At 41.9% G+C, this 21,688-nt stretch overlaps 1 protein-coding gene across 3 annotated transcripts in view; it reads right to left on the reverse strand.

Moving 5' to 3' along the window:
* Positions 1 to 4,634: 4,634 nt before the first annotated feature.
* Positions 4,635 to 21,688, reverse strand: part of CSPG4 (chondroitin sulfate proteoglycan 4) — a 214,660-nt gene continuing 197,606 nt past the window's right edge. For all 3 annotated transcript variants that reach the window (XM_068275712.1, XM_068275714.1, XM_068275711.1), the window contains 4 exons: positions 20,722 to 20,853; positions 20,474 to 20,640; positions 20,207 to 20,390; positions 4,635 to 9,208 (listed from right to left, as the gene is read on the reverse strand). In XM_068275712.1, coding sequence (XP_068131813.1) covers positions 7,134 to 9,208; positions 20,207 to 20,390; positions 20,474 to 20,640; positions 20,722 to 20,853 — 2,558 coding nt within the window. In that variant the 3' untranslated portion in view covers positions 4,635 to 7,133. The remainder of the gene's footprint in view (positions 9,209 to 20,206; positions 20,391 to 20,473; positions 20,641 to 20,721; positions 20,854 to 21,688) is intronic.

A 21,688-nucleotide genomic window follows, 5' to 3' on the forward strand; every position in this document is an offset into this window, starting at 1 on the left:
TTAACTCCTAATCCCGCTGGGCGACAGCTGTTTTGCATGTACACACAACCTTACAGGTGACCTAATTAACAAGTATGAATACATCCAGTGCTTTTGTGGCTACATTTGTTATGGGTGTGAAGATCATGATAAGCACACTTGTTTTATGACCCTTGTGAGATGGGCTCCAAGGCAGAGGCGAACATAGGCCCGGGCAGCCACACAGGGGCCCCCATGTCCTCTAGGGCCCATGCAGCTGCACCACAGTTAGGGCCTGATTATTCTCTAGGCTTTTCTCTATGTATTTCTCTCTGAAACTCAAGAGAAACAGTGATAATAACTTGTACCCCAGTCAGATACAAGTATACAATGTGTGCTTAATTAATCCAGTGCCTACAGAATGTGACCTAGGTTCATGTACTTTTATCTTATCGGCATTGTCTGGATCCAACCATGATCTCCTATGACCGCGCCCACTCACATGATGCCCGCTTCATTCATTCTGCACAGGGGTCCATCGTTGACTTTGTCCGCCACTGCCCCAAGGCCTTGAAGGGCTCCAAGGGGAGGCAAGGGAAGGGATGTGAACATCAGGGGGGGGGGGGGGGGGGGAGGGCCATGAACTGTAGTTATGTCACTGCATCCTAGGGCAATATGAGGCAAGGGAGTTTTTTTATTTCTAGGTTTGTAGAAAGGAAAAGAGGACATGAACTTCACATTGAGGAAGAAAGGGCTCACCACCTGTTTAGTTACATGAATATCTTATGCCAGGCATACACGGCATAGATTATGCACCGGATCAAGCTGCTAGCTCGATGCCGACACATCCCCGCTCATCCGCGCGGATCGATCCCCGCTCGTCCCCGCAGGCGGCTGCTAATCAGCGGCTCGTTTCTCCCATTGGTCTCCCCGCCGGTATGGAACGCAGTATCGATCCGGCGGGGTATCGGACAGGTTGGATCTTATCAATCGAGCCCAGCATTTTGCCTAGTACACACCATACAATTTTCTGTTAGATTTTTCTGTTAGATTATTTTCTGTAGAGAATGGTCATCATCTCTAGAGCATTGTCTTCTGGTCATCTCCTGCTGAGTAGAACAATGCCTTATTGCTCGGCAGATAGATGGTGAGATAGATCATTTCCAAAATGTCGGAAATTATCTATCTTACGATCGATCTACCGAGCAATTAGGCATTGTTCTGCTCAGCAGGAGATAAACAGAAGACTATGCACCAGAGATAATGGTAATCAAATCAAATTATGCATTCTAACAGAAAATCTAACAGAAAAATCTAACAGAAGAATCGAACAGAAAATTGTATGGTGTAAACCCAGCATTATCTTTTCCCATTGTCCTCCATGCAGAATTGAGCGCGGAAACGATCTGGCGGGAGATCTGACGTGTCGAAAATTATCTATCGAGCCATCTAAATGGTTCAGAATCGAGCCGTGTATTCCCAGCATAATGCTGGGCATACACGATTTTGCCGCTCGATTCTCCTGCTCGATCAATACCCCGCTCGATTCTGCAGGCGATTCTCTTATTTTCTGCTCTTTTTTCTTATCTTTTTCCATTGTACCCAATGCAGAATCGAGCGGCTAAACGATCGAGTGGGAGATCTGACGTGTCGGAAATTATCTATCGAGCCGTCTAAATGGCTCAGAATTGAGCCATGTATTCTCAGCATAACATAAAATTGTATGGTGTGTACCTAGCATAACTAAAAAGTTCTACATTTGCATTCAAAAGTGGTTTGGATGTTTCTCTATACTAAAGGACATCCACAGCAATAATTCCTGATGCACCTTAATCTCTCTGTAAAATTGCCACTCATCATCAGTGTCAGTTTCTGATTAGGCTGGCTGATGCTTCTCCAGAAGGTAATGCTGATTACACATGCAGGAGGAGGAGGGAGGCTCTGGGGCATTTACTGTCCATTAGTGTGTGTATTGTACAATGCACAGAAGTACAAATTTAATGATTGGGAAAAAATACTGTTTCTGTGTCTAACCCCTTAAGACATGCACAGCAAGCTGCAAAATGAAGTAAAGAAATGAGTTCCGAATGATGTGCCGCTATTTCTGTGTTTTATTGACCCCAGTTCTCTGTGCAGTCAGGTGATTTTGGAGAGCCACAATGTGCACATGCAGATGTGTTCTATAGATGTCCTGGACTTACAGCCTTGTGTGTGCTGTAATATAAATGTTGGTATCTGTGGAATGTGTCCGCCCACTCTCTCTCTCTCTCTCCAGCGCACACAGCAACATCTGGAAGTATGCTCTCTGTTATCTGTGTGCTGCTTTTGTTCACACATCCCATTGCTGAATAATTAGGACACACAGTGCTGCTGTCTGAGTTTGGCTATTAGTTGCTGGAGGAGGGAGGCACTTGATGTCTAAAAGCTGTACAATCCGGTTAGGCTGTCTCCAAATTTTTCATTTTCTTCTTTGCTTTCATTAGCATTCCTACGTTTTGCCAAGATTTGACTGTGAAAGTCGTTGGTTTTGTCATTGTCCATGAATGTGGATATTCCATCAAGTCTTCCAGTTGCGTTTTCCCCCCCAGCTTATGAAGTCAACCAAAAGGAGGTAAAAAAAAAGAAAAGAAAGGTCTTTAAGAGATGTTCTGTGCTTCCTATAGCATATCTCACTATGGCCCTTATGCCATTAAGTTTTTCTCTGGAGTTTTCTCCTAGGAGATAATTTTTCATCTTCTGTTTAAAATAACTTTGACACTGCATAAAATAGTACCAAAACTAAGTGAAAAAGTACTGTCAAAATTAGGATTTTGGTATTCGGGGCCGGAGCTACCATAGGAGAAAATGGGCAATTGCCCCAGGGCCCCAGAGCCTGTAGGGGCCCCCAAGGTGTCCCTCCCCCATCTTAACTGTTGCTCCCCAGGGACTCTGCAGAGTCTGTTAAGTTGGGAGGTGAGGATTGTGGGAGGGTCATCAGCCAGCTCAGGAGAGAAGTTTGGCTGCAACAAAGGGCCTCCAATGACGCTTTTTGGTCAGGGGGTGTCTGTTGGGGGGCCCCCAGGCTAATTTTGCCCTAGGGCCCAATTGTTACTTGAACCGGCCCTGTTAGTATTTTCTTACTTTATGGTATTGATGTGAAGGTGTGAAAATGTCACCTAGGAGAAAAAGTGAATTGAATAAGAGCGTATAACCTTTATGATAAAATGTTTGAAGTCAGGTCTTTTTACCTCATACTGCTGATGAGAACACAATCACCTTATGCCACTTTAAGCTGTCCATACACCAGGGATCCCCAAACTTTTACAGTCAATGGCCGGGTCAACATACTTCAGACAGCTGTGGGGGAGGGGGGGGGGGGGGAGAGTATACATACATGTACATAAAATTATGTTGAAAAACATTCCATTGTATCTAGGTATTGTAAACAGCGCCTATACCTATATATTTGATTATGCTTGGTACCAGTCCATCCCCTCCACCTGGTAACCATGTTTCCCAGCAGCCTGAAACACAATCCCGAACATGCAAAGTAATCACTGTTCAAAACACGTATTTTCAAAAGTCTCAAAAAGTCATAATTTGAGTACCACTGCTTTACACTATGCAATCTTATTGTGCAATCTTTGTGCAGTTTTATACTAAAAACCCAACAGACTGGCTATAACTTAGGGATACTTGGTTGGATGTACTCAATGGACGTATGTCTTTTTTCAACCCAACTATGTAACTATATATCTTTGAGGTATTTACATGTGGTAAGATTGGTACCTTCAAAGAGCATCCCTTACAAGTCTATAATTAAGCATCATTATAATTATTTGTGCATTTTAATGATAAATTTTTGTTACTGTTAGGCTTTGTACAGCTGGTGGAATAACAGCTTTAACCGTAAGAAACGCCCCCCTTATACTGTCTTAATTTTAGGGATAACATTACTTCTTCTCCTAAGCAGACTGTGTTGCTCCTACCAAGAATATTTCGTTTTTAAGAAGTCTGCCACTTCCCACATACCCTTGGCTGACCCTCCTTCCACAGCCTGATTCAGATCCATGTGCAGCATTCCACTTCCACAAAGCTGCACCTGAGCCATGTCCTCCCACTCTATAGAACAAGTATTGAGGGAAGGGAAAGCAACTCTAAGGCCTGAAACCCACTAGGAATCGCTGCAGCACTATAAAATCACTGCAGTGCTGTGTGCAGCGGTTCCTAGGGCAATTGCGCTCGCAATTACTCAACGCTTAGAAGTGCAGTACAGTAAACTACAGCGTTTCAGATTAGCGCGTTTTTTTAAAATAAAACTTTATTATACCTACCAGGTGTCCGAACAATCAGAGAAGCGTCTGTGACCTATTCCTTTAGGGGGCATTGCTACGGATGGAAGCAGGAAATCCGGACACCAGGTGAGTATTATAACGTTTATTCAAAGCATAATCGCTCAGCTCCCCAAAGCAGAATGCTGAAAAATTATTTTTAACAAAAGATAAAAAATTATCCCTTAGGAGAAAACTCAGGAGAAAAAGTAAGTTGAATAAGGGCCTATGAGTGGTACAAGGTTGCCATTCACACAGCTGATCTCACAGGCCGCCTTGATATTTAAACTACTGCTCAATTTGGACCTAAATATACACTATTTAACACTTTAATTTGGAAAACAAAATATTTTATTCTTTTCAGCGAACAAGGTGCATCAATAACATCCCACATTTCTGTAACAGAGTAAGTAAACAAGCTAACAAAGATGAAGATATTGCTATATATGTTTACAACAATAGCAGACATACAGTCAATGAGATGAGAAGCAAATGGTTATCCTCTGCTGCTGGCAGGATGTACACATATAACTACCTCTTATGTTTAGCTCTGTAATAGCTTGAGAATAAGATATGATATGATAATAACATGGACCTCAAAACACCGGAAGGACACGGGAGTTAGCAAGGATTGTCATTTCTTTTTCTCAAGAATGAGCTTACAAACTTAAAAAAAAGGTTAAAAAAGTGTCCACTAGTACATAGTTTCTTAGCCATCAAATATATTTAACAGATTTCATTTTAGAGTTTTCTTAAGTTTACTTTTCTTCCCTTTGTTGTCTCTAGAAACAGGTGTAAGATTCACATCAACAATCATCTCCATGGTGTAGTCAGAACTTCATCAGATGAGGATCATCCAGTCTGATGGTTCACAGTCACAACTTGAGATATCATAAGTATGTCTATATGAAATCCCCTTGGTCAGTCGTGATCTGCACTAAAGTTGTGGCCATGCTGGACATTCCCTACCAAATATATTTCCTTCCTCTACCTCAACCTGTTATATATGGAATAACCATGAAACATGCTTTGCAATCGTATATTCTTGGAAAAATGTACTATAAAAAAGAATATTTGGATGCTGTATGCATGTAACTGATCATTACCATATCTGTGATCACCGTTTGGTACTCTTGTGGGACTCTGCTTTATTTGTAAGGCCTGGTTCACATTGGCATTAAAAAATGGTCCTTTTTAGCAGAACCAAATGGATCGGATTTGGAGGGAGGTGATCGGATCTTATGTTAATAAATAGGATTCGTTCAGATTGCTCCGTTAGAATAGATCTGCTCAGCACGTTCCACCAAACGGACGACAAGTTTGGGGAGACTGCGATAAATGTTGAAGCGATGGACGTTGCATTGACCGCACATCACGAAAGAAAATTTCATGCCTTTTAAAAACTGAGACGTTCCGTGGATACGTTTTTCACTGATCATCTGTGCCGTTTGAACCAGCCTTAGTTATAAACTTTCCCCATTAGCTTAATTATTCTAATAAACCAATAAAGAAGAGAGTCCATAAGCGACACTCACCATGGTTTTACCTCTCTCAGGATAGTTACCCGTGTTTCCAGGAACAACTTTACAGGGTGAAAAATAAACCTTCTGGATTTGTGGAGAAACTCATAAATATGATTATCTATTGCAATGAAAATCGTACCAGATCATTTGCACCATACTAAGACCTACGTACTTCTTTATGGTTGGCTTTCCATCCAGCCTTAGGTCAGCAATATTTATACTGAGGTAGTTAAGCAGCTTCCCTAAACACCCTCTAATTCTATAAATACTAGTTTAGCAATTTATGATTGTCTTTCTTTTTTAGGTTTATTCATTATTACATCTATACCTGAGATTAGCATGTCTGAAGACATGCATGGCTGGCACCTGGGGAAATGGGTATAATGGGATGTCACTGTGCTTTTTTGGGGATACTGGTTGACACTAGCTGTTTGTTCTGTTCAGCTGCCAAATCTTAAACAGCACTTTCTGAGCATTTTGTGTCATGACTTCAAGGATCTTGCAGTTTAATAAATACTTAAGAATCCAGGTCAGCCAGTACATCTGCAGAATTGACTTTTTGTTCATTTTACAATGGCTAGATGTGCACTGCACTCATTTTGAAGGATTTCTTTAAGGAGGTGGATGCAGCATTCTGAATTATTAACAAAAAGCACTGATGCTGACCTGCTCCAAATGTCTGCCATAAAATAAATGTACCGGTATCTACGAACTTTGGCTTAAGACATCCATATAGTTAACAAATAGAAAAACAGTGAAAATAGACTTACCACTTTTAAAACACAAAGTAGCAGTGCTGTAATAAAATTAAAATGAAGCAAGGAACCTTTGCAGCACAGCTACAGGCTTTACATACAATATACTGTCAGCAATTGTGGACAGTTTAAAAGTATATTACAAATATATCTTGGAACCAAGGTTGGTCCTGTTGCGTAAAAAACACTACAGCACGTAGTTTGCAACCGAAGATGGCCAACCAGTACTGTTCTATAAAGCATTCAAGGACCCCAATAATGTCTGCTGTCCAATGTGAGTCCAGTATTCACTCATACCCTCAGAAGCACACAGCATGGTAAACATGCACATTTTCTGTCCGCATATCACATAACTCTGCTTCCCAGATAATAGATATTACATGTTGCTGAGTCCAGGACAGCTTGGCCATATTGTAAAGGCAGAGATGGCTTTCTCTTGAGTACCTGTTAGGATAGTCCCATCCCATGCACTGCTTCTGTAAAAAGCAAAGTGCTGAACAGGGGAAAATAAAGTCTCTATCCTGAGTGCTGTTGGGAGGATAACTCCCACATTTAGTGCCTACCCAGGAAAGATCTTTTTACTGTCATCACACCCAGTACTGGCTCCCTGGCTGTCCATTTCCTCCAGCTCCATTGCTTCTGTGTCCACCAACATCACACAAAGGGATGCCCCTCTCAGGCTCAGCTGGGCGAAATGTTTGCCGTTCTGCAGTTCCATTCTCAGTCTTAGCAGCGTAAGTGGCTGCTTTTTGAACATGGTGCATTCCCATTTTTTTTCTGCGCACAAAGTATGCTAGGAGAAGAAGCCCAAGTATAATTAAAAGTAGTATTATGCAAATGGGAAGTACAATGCTATATATATGAGCATTCATGAAACCAACAAACGTATCCTTCTCAACTGGGATAGGTGATGCAGATGTATTCATACTAATGTTTAGGAAAAGATCTTCAGTAGTGATTGTACTTAGGTCTTCTACTATCCAGAGGTCTGGGACCACACTGCTGAAATTAGAAATAGCTGAGTCTGTAGTAGGTACATGGGCTGGTGTCTCTGCTGATGTTGTGACTTTTATGATTTCGGTGGTACTGAATCTTGTGGTTGAAAAAAAATTTGTTGTAGTTTCTAACTGTGTGGTTGATTCACTGGTTGTGGATGTTAACTGGATAGTTGATCCTAGACTGGGTGATGAAGTGTATGTAGTTAACATGCTTGTGGATGTCAAGTCTGATGTAGACATTTCTAAAACCGGAGTGGTCACCAGACTCCCAGGTATCTTGAGTAGAGTGGCACCATAAGTGTGGGAATAATTGTAAGGTACAGTGCTAAATTTTACAGTAACATTTGCTGGAGGTGCATGATTGGCACTGAGTATCAAATGAAGTCTATCCCCTTTTATGTCAGCTCCTCCTTTCTCATCTTCCCATAATTCCACTCCAATCAACCCACCTTCTAACTCTTGCTGTGTAAATACATTGGTACTAGTTCCTTCTACATTTCCATCTTCATGACTGAATCTCACAACCTTTCCTGTTTTTGGATGATGAATAACTCTAAATAGAGGAACACTTTTTGTGTACGTACCTAATTCACTTGCATCAACAACATCTGTCCCTAGCTTAACAGTACAGCCCCGTGGCCATTGCTGTCTGTTTCCTATCTTAACCATTGGAGAAACTTCTATTTCTAATTTCCCAACTGCTTCCTCACCTTCCTCAGAGATGGCAGTGTATTCAACTAGATCTTGTGTGGATGAGAAACTGGTAAAGACATAAGATACTTCACTTTTGCTTACTTGCTCCATTGAAAACTCCAGCGCTGGTACCTGACTGACTACTATTTGGCCATAAATTGGCTGCCTAGAGATTTTATATGCAAAGCTATCTAAGTTTCTGCCTGGTATCACTGGCATTTGTGGCAACATAATTAGGGATCTGCCAAATGCTTGGCTGACTTCTAGAACTGCCTGATGAACTGGCAGTACCTTTACATGTAGTTTTTCTGTAAGAGTATGTTGTCCAGCAGAAATATTAAGTCTGATGTCTCCGGACACAGCACTGAGGTTAGTCAAAAGGAGAAGTGTAGAACTGTCAAGATCATTTTGTGTAAAATGCGATAGTGGGATGGATGGATTCCCTCTTGTTGCAACTAATGTACCTACAGGTGCTTCTATTATAGTGTAAATTATCTTATCAGGGGGAACTAAGGCATTATCTACAGATATGTGCTCTGCAGTGAGAGAAACATTTGAGCCCACTGCAAGTTGTAACTTTGATTTGGGTGGATGCATGATGGGAGGAATCACAGGTACTTGAGTCAGTGTTATATTAAAGGACTCTGAAATTGTCTCCACTTGGTCCGATTGATGGTAAAGATGGGATTTCTGTTGTAGTTGAGCCTTAAAAAGAAAGCTGTCATACAGGCTTCCTGGTTTTGTGTTGGTGTAGATCAAACTTCTATTCTCCAGATGAGATTGTAAAAAATATGGATTTTGTGGGCTGAGAGCAGTTCCATGTAAATAAAGACCACCCTCTGTAGGAAAACTGGTAACTAGGAAAGCCACATCATGAGAATTCCTTGAGATACTTGGATTTGCTAGAAGGTTAGATGCATCAAGAGAGTCAGGAGTAATAGGCAAGGAGCCTCCTTGTTGGATTTGAAGACCTAGGTAGACAGGAACACATTAAGATTAATGTTTCAAAAACACTTGTAATATTGAGACAAGTCAGAGTTAATAGGTCTCCTTCACACAAATGGTTAAATGTCAAATTTACCAGTGGCTCTACCCTAGAAAACCACTGTCTTACCAATGACAAAACAGGCACCACAGGAACCAACAGGAGCGTTTCTAGGGTCCTTGGAGATCGGGGGCACCTGTGGGCACCAGGTGGGGAGGTATATGCGCCGCGGCAAAAAATGGGCATGGCCATGAGGTGGGTGGGCGTGACCATGGGTGGGGCCAAATGTACATGAACTTAGCAGCGGTGTAAGCTACAGATAACGGGCCTGCCCATCGAAATATTGGATGGAGCCCCCTGTCCTTTATTTAGATAATTTACAATCAGTATAGGCATAGATCAAAGATGTATACGCACATACAATTTTGATTGGTCAATCACTGACCCCCAATTTTACCACCCCCGTGCAGTAGGTGGGCCAACAGACAATGAATTTTATGAACAGAGCTAAAATTGGCTAATCAAAATTGTATGTGTGTACCAGGCTTTACAGCGAATACTGTACATACTGAAAGTAGCAGGGATCAGCATACAATACAGCTGGTTTACAATCAGTAAAGGCACAGAGTAACACCTTACACTGTACACACTGGAGGTAAATCAGCACACAGTGCAGGCACTAGAGAACAGCATATACTGTACATACTGTATGCAGCAGAATTCAGCACACTGCAGCTAGCGTGCCAAAAATATGAGGATCACGTTGTGCGGCGTGCTTATCGCACCGCACCGAAAAATGGGTGGGCCATGGACCAGAATATAGGTGTGGTAATGGGTGGAGACAAATTTACATGAACCTAGCAATGGTGGGACATTAGATTATGACAGTGGTGGCGAACCTTTTGGAGGCCGAGTGCCCAAACTGCAACCCAAAAGTCACTTATCTATCGCAAAGTGGCAACAGCAATTTAAACTAAATACTGTACAAACGTTTTAACTCATACATGAACATTATGGAAAATCCAAGTTGAAGATAAACAATTTCATCCATCCTACTCCTGAAAAATGTATTAAATTTTTTAGAACCTCCTAGTTTTATTTTCTGTTTTAAAAAGCTAAAAAAGTAGGTTTAATGCTATTGTCTCATATGATAAGGATTCAGCTTTTCCCATAGTCTCGCAGTTAGCAATCATGTGACCCCCAACAAGACAAATTCAGCAATCATGAGGCCCCCAACAAGACAAATTCAGCAATCATGAGGCCCCCGACATGACAAATTCAGCAATCATGAGTACCCCAACAAATCATGAGGCCCCCAACAAGACAAATTCACCAATCATGAGGCTTCCAACAAATCATGAGGCCCTCAACAAGACAAATTCAGCAATCTTGAGGCCCCCAACAAATCATAAGACTCCCAACAAGACAAATTCAGCAGTCATGAGGCACATAAATAGACAGCATTTCACATAAATAGGCAGAATGCCCCCTTAATATGGTAGCCCCCCAAGTTAGGTAGTGAGTGACAGGGACCCCCAGGTTAGCTAGTGAGTGACAGGCGCCTCCAGTTAGGTAGTGAGTGACAGGGACCCCGATAGTGAGTGACAGGGAGCCCCTTTAGGTAGTGAGTGAGTGACAGGGAGCCCCTTTAGGTAGTGAGTGAGTGCCAGGGAGCCCCTTTAGGCAGTGAGTGAGTGCCAGGGAGCCCCTTCAGGCAGTGAGTGAGTGCCAGAGAGCACCTTTAGGCAGTGAGTGAGTGACAGGGAGGCCCTTTAGGTAGTGAGAGTGCCAGGGAGGCCCTTTAGGTAGTGAGAGTGCCAGGGAGGCCCTTTAGGTAGTGAGTGAGTGACAGGGAGCCCATTAGGTAGTGAGTGAGTGACAGGGAGCCCCTTTAGGCAGTGAGTGAGTGACAGGGAGGCCCTTTAGGCAGTGAGCGAGTGCCAGGGAGCCCCTTCAGGCAGTGAGTGAGTGACAGGGAGCCCCTTTAGGTAGTGAGTGAGTGACAGGGAGCCCCTTTAGGTAGTGAGTGAGTGACAGGGAGCCCATTTAGGCAGTGAGTGAGTGACAGGGAGCCCCTTTAGGAAGTGAGTGAGTGACAGGGAGGCCCCTTTAGGTAGTGAGTGAGTGACAGGGATCCCATTAGGTAGTGAGTGAGTGACAGGGAGCCCATTAAGTAATGAGTGAGTGACAGGGAGGCCCCTTTAGGCAGTGAGTGAGTGCCAGGGAGCCCCTTTAGGCAGTGAGTGAGTGACAGAGAGCCCCTTTAGGTAGTGAGTGAGTGACAGGGAAGCCCCTTTAGATAGTGAGTGAGTGACAGGGAGCCCATTAGGTAGTGAGTGAGTGACAGGGAGCCCATTAGGTAGTGAGTGAGTGACAGGGAGGCCCCCCTCTAGCCGCCACCGCTCCCCCCTCACCTGGCAGTGTAGTCAGACCTCAGGATCAGCGGCGACCCGACCAGTACCAGCGGGCGCCGGACGCACCCGCTTGATATGTGGAAGTGATGTCACTTCCGCATATCAGTGCAGGCGCTGGGTCCTAGCGCCCACACGATTGGTCGCCGGCTCGCCGCCTGATCCTGAGGTCTGAATGACGTGGCGGCGGCTGGAGGGAGCCGCTGAAGGGGTGGCGGCACGAAGAGATCCGTGGCACCCCAGGACAGATTGGGGGCACGTGCCCCCCCAAAATAGGGCTAGCGACGTCCCTGGGAACCAATAATAACGGGTGGAGGTGCCCGATGTGTGGAAACTAGCTAATATACCTTATAAATAATGAGAGGCAAAGACTTATTTCTCCAGAAGAATCAATTAGTTATACTAGAAATAGTTTTTATCCAAGCACAATTAGCAAGACAAAGTATTTTGTTAGCAGCGTGAGTGCTTTTATGTCTCTGAAGAAGCGGACAAAAATCCACAAAACGCATTGTCTTGCTAATGGGTGCTCAAGATGGTTGACCTTATTAATTTATTTTATTTATTTATTGTATTTATAAAGCGCCAACATATTACCTTAGAGGTTCTTCCTGCTCCACCTCCGAATCCCTAACCCCAATACCTAGCATGGGGTTAAATTTAGTTACTAGTTTGCATTTACAAATGCTGAACAACTGCTAGACAAACAGAGTGCTGCACCATTACTTTTTCATGCAACAAGTAGATAACTGTAAGGCTTGGTTGGCATAGGCAGTTCTGTGATGGTAAACGATGTCCGTGGCACCCATCATTTAATGATTTCCATTCAGATGAATGGACAGCTGTCGTCGGTGTGATCACTTGCCAGTTACCATCATTTATGCAAATGCTGCGTTTCAATCCTGATTTTTACAGTCGTCTGTCCAGAGCTTAGCTGATTTTGGAAGCAACCGGTTGCTTCCAAGATCGTTTAAAGCCACACTTCCGTGTCCTCCTGCTGGGATGAAAACACATGCAAAGTAGTGCCTCTGAAAGCGTTCAAATGCTTTTCTGTATGCTTGATTCACACATCAGTCTGGATCAGCCCTTAATGCCAGTAGCTAATGCCTATGTGGGAGAGGCTTTAAGAAGACTAAGGCCTCAATTCACGGAGCATTATCAAACGTTTATCAAACACTTTATCAAACGTTTGATAATTTACCTCATGGGTAAAATCTCATTTTAAATTCACTAAGGTGTTATATATTTATCGAATGTTTTACTGATAATGCGTTCAACAAATATATATATATATATAACAAATAACACCTTAGTGAATTCAAAATGAGATTTTACCCATGAGGTAAATGATCAAACGTTTGATAAAGTGTTTGATAAACGTTTGATAATGCTCAGTGAATTGAGGCCTAGGGCTGCTTTCACAGTGGGACGTTAAAGTCCCACGTTAGAGCAGCCTGTAACGCAGTTCAACTCACAGTAATGAAAAATCAATGTGCTGTTCACAGTGCCCACGTTACGTTACATTGTAACGCTACACGTTGAATGAAAGTGCAGCTTGCTGTGTGTTATACTGGGCTCTAGCTGCGTTAGACTGCTTGCACATGCTCAGTGACTAGCCACATGGCTAATTAATATTCACTGCACTGTGGTGACGTAACCTGGACTCGTAGTGTTGTCCGGATCATGAATGAATCGTTCATTTGATCCGGATCTTTTTTGTGAGTCTAATCATCCGGATCATCACAATGAAGGATTCGGTTCACAGTGGATGTCTGTCTGGAAGAAACAGGAACATACAGAATGTACAGTGCAGGGAAAGTCCTGTCCTGCAAGTCATTTCACCCCCAGTCTGTTTTCCTAGTAAAATGATTCAAATGATTTGGTTCAAAGATCCGGATCTTTTCAATGATCCGATTCGAATTATCCGAATCCTTGAAAAGATCCGGACTGGACTTCCCATCACTATCCTGAAGCGGCTGTTCTATCAGTATAGCTAGAACGAAAACAGCGCACCAAGAGCCGCATAACGCGGCCCAATCTGACGTCCAACTTCAACACCACCATGCGTTGCGTTAGGGGCACGCTATGCGACCTTAACGTCCCCTAAAATGCAACGTCCCAGTGTGAAAGAGGCCTAAAATCATCCCAACATGGACCTCACCTTACAAACATGGAGATTGCTGTATAAAACCTGGCGTTACAGTGTTTCCTGCTAAAGTGACCTTACCACTTCTTCTTCTGTTTTCCAAACAAAGCACTCCTCACTCTCCCAGATCCATGGGGTTACATTTTTACAGCTAAATTAGGGGAATTGGCTTCATCAGTCTTCTTATTAAGTAAACAAGTTTTTTTTTTAATATGCTACATGTTATGGAGTTCTCCCCTTTCGACGACAGTCTTTCTGTGAGAACCAATCCCCTCTGTCTTTCTTATTCTTTTGATCCACTTTCAAGGCTAAAGTGCAGATATCTGTAAATATTTGTATCTTTATACTGAATTTGTTTTTAATGAGCTTAAAAGTTTATTCCCATCTTCTAAATTGATTTTTTTTTTCATTTTCAGATGTTAATATGAAGGAAAAATAGTGACGACAAAAAAAAAATCTATGTGATTTACATGATCAAACTACATCTTTTTCTTAATAATTCTCTGGTATCCACAACTAGGGGTGTGGTGGGGGTGTGATTAGAGGTGTGGCAGGGGCGTGTCTCAGAGGTGTACCTCTTTCTCATCTCAAAAAGTTGGGAGGTTTGGATAAACAAGAATATTTACAAATAATTAGATGAGGGTAACTAAAGGCTTGTACACGTCCAGCAAAGTGCCAACACCACGACAAACCATTGACAAGACAAGTATTTTCCGCATGCCAACCAACTAAACGAACACCTCATTTAAATACTTCGCGTGCACTTGAAACAACAAACTGCACGACGTTGCTGCATTCAAAACTACAAGCGACAACTGCTCGATACTTATTTTATGCAGAGGCGTAAATGCCAAAAATTACTTACAGTTTCTAGATTTTTAAAGGTCTTTAGAATGGCTGCTGTGGTTACTTGCCTAAAAATTGTTATTTGCAGCCACTTTAGCAGAGACCAGAAATGTGTGCCATTGCAAATTTATCTATTACATTTACAAACTTTTTGTGACCTAAAATCTATAAATTTGAAATATTTCAACTAAACATGCCACATTGCCAATGATTCCACTCTACAGCCACACCATCCTTCCTGTCTGATGGAATAGAATGCCAGTCTTCAGAGAAGCCCAATATGCGTCATTCCAAAAATTCAGCAGTTACCTTCCTAAACATTTGAAATCACAGTCACACTAGGCGAGGCCTGAAAAATTGAGCAGTTACTTGCCTAAACATTTGAAATCTCAGCCCCACTAGGTGAGACCTGAAAATTAAGCAGTTACTTGCCTAAACATTTGAAATCGCAGTCACAGATTGGGCGAGGCCTACGAAATTGAGCAGTTTCCTGCCTAAACATTTGAAATTGGCGCCATGCTGGTTGAGGCCTTAAAAATATAGCAGTTACCTGCCTAAACATTTGAAATCACAGCCACCATAGAGGAGGTCTGTAAAATTGAGAAGTTACCTGCCAAATATTCTACTTTCAGCCTCTTTATGAGATGCCAGAAAGAACTGGCATGCGCCAGGTTAATAATAATAATACTAATTTCCAATAATAATTTTTGAAATGGCATACTGGGTGGTGTTGTTGGTAGTGCAGGACAGGTGTTCTGGTGGCCAGGGTGGGCATAGTGCTCCAATTTAATTAGTACACAATTACAAGTCTGTGTTGTAACCCTCCGATATCCACACCTCATTAATTTCAAGAAATGTCAAGTAATCGGCACTGCTGCGTGCTAGTCACCTTCTCTTGTTTGTCACAATCCCTCCAGTTACACTGAACGTCCATTTGGTCACTTGAAGCGGGGCTTGAAGCCAAAAAGATCGATATAAAACCGCAACAGCTCTTGCCCCGGGTCAAGCCCGCACACCCAGAAGTCTCTTGCTTTCCTCAGGACTTGGCCTGCCTGGTCTGGTCATTTTGTGTTTCGGCCAGCCAAAGTCAGATAAAGTAAGAATTTTTGCATATTGGTGCATATTAATGGTCGCTTCCACTCTGCCGCTCGGCAAATTGTCTGGCTAGTTCCCGTAGTGGCCAGACTTCTTGATCTGGCTATAAGAAAACCACTGCCAGTATTCTGTCACAAGTGTCTGTTGTGCATGAGGTACCTGTCCTTAGATCCAATCTGTGTGGATGGTGTATCTCCTTGCTGAGTAACACATGGGCAGATAGCTTACTCACAAAGAAAACTGCTTCTAGGTTCCAATGATTCTTTAATCCAGTTGATAATGTACAGGATACAAGATATCTTTGAGTTATCTTTGAATTATAGAATCCTTAGTAATCTTTGAGTTATCTTTGAGTTATAGAATCCTTAGTAATCTTTGAGTTATCTTTGAGGTAAAAAACAATAATTCTACAGCCCTACTGCTCACGGAGGCTGGGACACACACATATCTAAAATGGAGGAGACTAAGAACAGGGAGTGGCTAGTGGGGCATACTATGTAACTAAAAAGTGCAGGTGGAGAAAGGGCATACCAATGCACAGAAAAATAAACAGGCTGTTGTGACAGCACAGCCAGTATAAACTGCTGTCAGGATTCACAGTGAAGATACTTTTACTTATTCTCTGTTGCTCTCATGAGAGTCTCAAAAGACAGGAATTCAGGGAAATGTCCACAGGGACATGGACAACCACAAAATTATATTCTTTTCATGAGGTGAGTATGAAATACAACTCCTGTTGGGTTTTAATTCAGCATTACATCTACTAAGCTGTAAAAATCAAAATGTGATCGTTGAGTGACACACACTGCACAATGGTGTTGGACTGTGCATATGAATGACTACTGTGACCAGAGCACTTTTTTGTGATTAGCACTCGGTGATCATGGAGTTAGGAGCCAATGAAACTGGCTTCTGATAAGTATATACTACTCAGCTGCTCAATGACAGCTGAATTAGTGGTGGTGCATGAGTGATATCATGCCGGGAGCATGTGAAGCCAAATCTATGTCGTGTCAGGCTTAAAAATCCATTAAAAAAATCCATAAACACTGCGTAAATTTAACTTTTGCAGCCTGGAAAGATACTGTACTTTTTATTGATTTTGAATCAAATGATGCATCTAGTCTCCCATGAAGGCCAGGGGAATCACTAAACGTTGTGAAGGACGGGCAGCAGGATCTAGTTAAACAAGAAGTTCAAACAGAATGATGTAATTGATCAGCATTTACTGTGACACCACAAAAGGTCAGGATTAATAAGGCGTGATCGCGTTGGCACACTGCACTGAAAAGTCTGCTTGGGTGTGTATTGAAATGTTTTCTTCAAGAATACACAGCAAGTCCCCTTGCTTTTTTCTGCAACATCAGTTCCTTGTCTTATGCAAAAACTGCACTACACACTATGGTATTATCCTGATTTATAACTTCTAGTATTATATACAGCAATAAAGAAGAAGTTGGTGAATAAAAATAAATTTTGTAATTTATATTTGTTTATTTTCTCACCACTTCAGCACACCCAGCCCATGATTCAAGCCAGTTTCACATAGGCAATCAGGGTTTTCATTGCGATGCGCTCAGATGATCGCACTACACCGCTAAAAACAAGCCTTGCAAATACCTGCGGTAATGCGAATTAATGTAATTCATGTCGGAAAAACATACCATAATTGAGGCTCTCTGCTGCTCACTTCCTGTGGTGGGAAATACGTATTGCAAGCGCCATTAAAATTTTTGCTACTGCGCATGCGCACCCCAACGCTAGCACCAAACAGTGTAAAGAGACTCTGAAGCGAAAAAAAAATTATGATATAATGATTTGTATGTGTAGTACAGCTAAGAAATAACACATTAGGAGCAGAGACATAAGTCTAATATTGTTTCCAATACAGGAAGAGTTAAGAAACTCCAGTTGTTATCTATGCAAAAAAGCCATTGAGCTCCACTACTTTCAAAGTTACAGAGAGCTCTGTCTTCTGAAGCTTGTTACTCAACTGTCTGTCACTATATTGTTTTTTTTCTTCCAGAGAACAGTTCAAAAGTTCACTAGCCTGCTCTGTAAAATTATTTAGAATGCCGAGTAGTGTGTAAACTGTAAATATTAGAGAATGATGCAATGTTATAAAAAAAACCTATATAACTGAAAATAAAAATATGAGAATATTTTCTTTGCTACTAATGCTCTAGTAATTATCCGTACTACACAACCAATTCATTATATCATAATTTTTTTTTCCGCTTCAGTGTCTTTAAAATAACGGCGTGACCATTGACTTGCATGACTTCCGGGCAATGTGTGTCACTGCAGATGCTGGCTCATAACGCGCTGTTACCTAGCGTTTTATCGGCTGCTTCAATGCATCACATCCAGTATGAAATGTCCCATACACTTTAATTGCTTTAGCGTCACCCTATGGTAAAATTGGTTAACGCAATGCAATGAAAACGTGGTAGTGTGAAAGGGGCCACTGGCTCTTGTAGGTATTATGTACTAACAACAAACTGCACCTTGTTTTTTTTTTAGTCAATGAACCAGTAGGAAAGTCTGGGTCTCGGGACATGCGTTTCTAAACCAGTGGTGAAAGGGCACCTTTCAGAGGAAGACACTCCAGTAAACCTTCATGTGCTCAAGACAACAGATGCAAAGCTGTTTTCTAGTCAACCCAGCCAAATGTATTGTTTTTAAACAGCAACTGAAGTGTGCCTAAATTCTATGCCAGTAGTACCATCTGCGGATACTAATGAGATTGTCGTAAAATAACAAATGTTATTTTTATTCAGTGAATTCCACCAAGTTCTTTATTGCTGTAAAAGTTGGGATAGAAGCATTACTGCTACACTTTTTGTGATGGGGTATTATTGCTGGCCCTGTTATTTTATTACATATCACTACTGTGCTTGTAATGAAGGAAATTATGGCTCCACTTTAAAAAATGTCAACCATCAAATGATCAGTGTTCTCAAAAAACACCTGCTTTTCAGATTGAATTGGAATCATATCATCCCTGAGAACAAATAATGTGAGTGGAGCTGAGCCCACTCTAGATATACCGGTAGTCCATAAAATCAAGTACAAAATCCAAGAAGCAGTAAGTCCTGCAGCTAATAAGGAATCTCCTTTCATGGTTAAGACTTTGACAAAGTCAAGAAGTCTGTTCACTTGATAATGGGTTACAGCACTCCTGAAAAACATAGTTTTGGACTTTGCACTTCTTTACTGAATAACCCACTTACATGCGTTATGCACAGGGAGTTTGTCTTTGGTATGCACATCAATGCCTCTATTAATCTTGAAAAGATCACCATCAGGAAATGTTGGCGTTCTTTGAATATGGATACTGTGATATTTGGAAGCCATCAGCTCCAGCAATGTTTACTTGATGAAATAAAACTGTCTTTAAAATGGTAGTAATGTACAGCAGAATGGCAGCACAGCAGTGTTAAAGGTGACACATGGATTTCTGTGAATCTGAAAGCATACATTTGAGTGGTTGCTTTGGGGGGGATTAATATAAATGTTACTTTAGTACAATGATACAAGCTCATAATTCAAGAAAGCTTACACTGAGCTATCTTTTTGATTTATGTAAACACCTGTAGCAACCAGTTACATCCTACTCTGCAAGCTGTAATGGAGAAACAGAACCACAATATAGTGTATGGTATGTATGAACGCAAGTATGCACATTTCTCACCTCAAGTGCAGGGGTGTAGCAATGACCATAGCAGCCATAGTGACTACTGCGGGGTCTGGAGTTTGTCCATAGCCTGTTCACTGACTTCATATTTTGTGGTTGTCCACATCATGACCTCCAGTGGCATGTTCTTAAGTGGTGCACAGAATGCCAATGTGGGTTTGGGAACATCAGTGGAGGAGACCAACTGTACTTCTGTTTTGCCTCGCTGTATACACCATACTGTATATTGTATTATTACTTAGTATTTATATAGCGCCAACATCTTCTGCAGCGCTATACAGAGTGTCTTGTCACTTAACGATCCCTCAGAGGGGCTCACAATCTAATCCCTACCATGGCCATATGTCTATGTATGCATCATGTAGTGTATGTATCATAGTCTAGGGCCAATTTAGGGGGAAGCCTATTAACTTATCTGTATGTTTTTGGGATGTGGAAGGAAACCAGAGTGCCCAGAGGAAACCCACACAGACACAGGGAGAACATACAAACTCCTTGCAGATACTGACCTGGCTGCGATTCGAACCGGGGACCCAGCATTGCAAGGTGAGAGTGCTAACCACTACGCCACCGTGCTGCCCATATGGGACTGAACATTGCCAGATCCTTAGGGGAAGGCACAGGGAAAGAGGGGTGGGGGATTCTGAGTGTGAAGGATGACGAGGAGGACCAAGTGATGGGAGAGGGAAGCTTTGACCAGATGGAGGATCCCACCAAAATGTTGTTGTGAATTTTATTTAACTTTCTGCTTCAATGATTGAGTTTATGATGCAGAACATGTGTATGTCTTACCTGTGTTCTTCCAGAGCTGTGTGAGCAGCTGTGGACATGGACCCTGGAATGTCACTGTCACATTCAGGATATACTTCTGGGACCGGGCACGTGGAGACTGTACATAGAATGAGAAGTGATCCTGAGTGGTCCAAAATGGAGATGGACTGGAAACATGCTGGTAATATATTAATCCTTCTTCTACCTGAAAATAAAAGAAAACATGCTTCAAGTCTCAGAAGAGTTAAGAAACATGTGTGGACTAGTTGTAAGGAAACACTGACTTACATCTGACTGAGTGAAGTTCATTAGTGCTGGTCCTTCCAGATTTCCTTGGTGTATGATGCGACCGATCTGTGGTGCATCCTCTATGTGGTACACTAAGGCAGGCAATGCTCCCTTCCCTTCATTAGTCACGGCGCTCAGGTGCTGGCTTGTGATTTGCTGAAGGAATCCTGGTAGAAAGGACATAGGTACTTTGTATTTTAAATCACATGGTTGATTCTACTGCTGCATAGAGTAGAATTGCTACTTACCTGGACATGTTATGAGGTTCTGCATCATCTGCATGTGAACAAGAATTGGTGTAGCTTGAATGTGGAAAAAGTGCTGCTCTGATTCATTTTCTCCATCAGAAACCTTGAAGAAGAAGCCACCATCCAATGCTCCTGTACAAAAGGAAACAGTCACTCTCTTGGCTACTCCACTGCTTTGGGCTTACAGCATTTTTCTTAGTTTTTTTTAATTGATACTTGTCTTGCTGTGTTTTCTTGACCAATCAGTCATACTTAATCTTGTACACAACTTCTGGGTGACGCAGTGACTAGAGAACTGATTGGGAATGGTTGTTTCTACTGATAGAGTGTGTCAGGAAGGGGGTGGAGGGAAGGGCAGTAGGATTGAAATGGATCTATGGCCACACTGCTTTACTCTATCAAGCAGTACAAAGCTAGCTGCTGCGGTACTCCAATCACTATGACATTAGATTTCTGCTGAAATCTGTTCAAGTATCAAATGCTTCAAGGTGCTAATGCAAGTTAATGCTCAACATCAGGGTGATATTGACAGTTTACCTGTTCTAACATCTAATAGTGTATGGCATCCTTTACTATGCTACAATCTAAAGCTTAACCCAAGCCAGGGATTATCTGTACAGACTTTTTACATTCTCCTTGTGTGTTTTTTTAAAGCGGAATATAACCCTGCATTTCAACTTTGCTCTAAAACATTATTTACAGCATATTATATGCAAAAAGCATTTTTTTTTTTTACTAGACCAGCATTGGAAGGGGGTTTCAAGTTCCGTGGAGAGATATGCAGAAGTTCAGATTGTTACATTTTATTTAGTTAGATGTATCTATTGATAAATGTTACACACTCTTTGGCTGTCCTCCAAGCTCCTTCTCAGTCAGAGAGATGAGTCACATTCAACACTTAGATACATTTATGTAAACAAAATGTATCTATGTCAGCTTCGGATGCGTCTGCAGAAATCTCCAGGAA

Source organism: Hyperolius riggenbachi, chromosome 3 (assembly GCF_040937935.1).
Source record: "Hyperolius riggenbachi isolate aHypRig1 chromosome 3, aHypRig1.pri, whole genome shotgun sequence".
Taxonomy (NCBI): Eukaryota; Metazoa; Chordata; class Amphibia; order Anura; family Hyperoliidae; genus Hyperolius; species Hyperolius riggenbachi.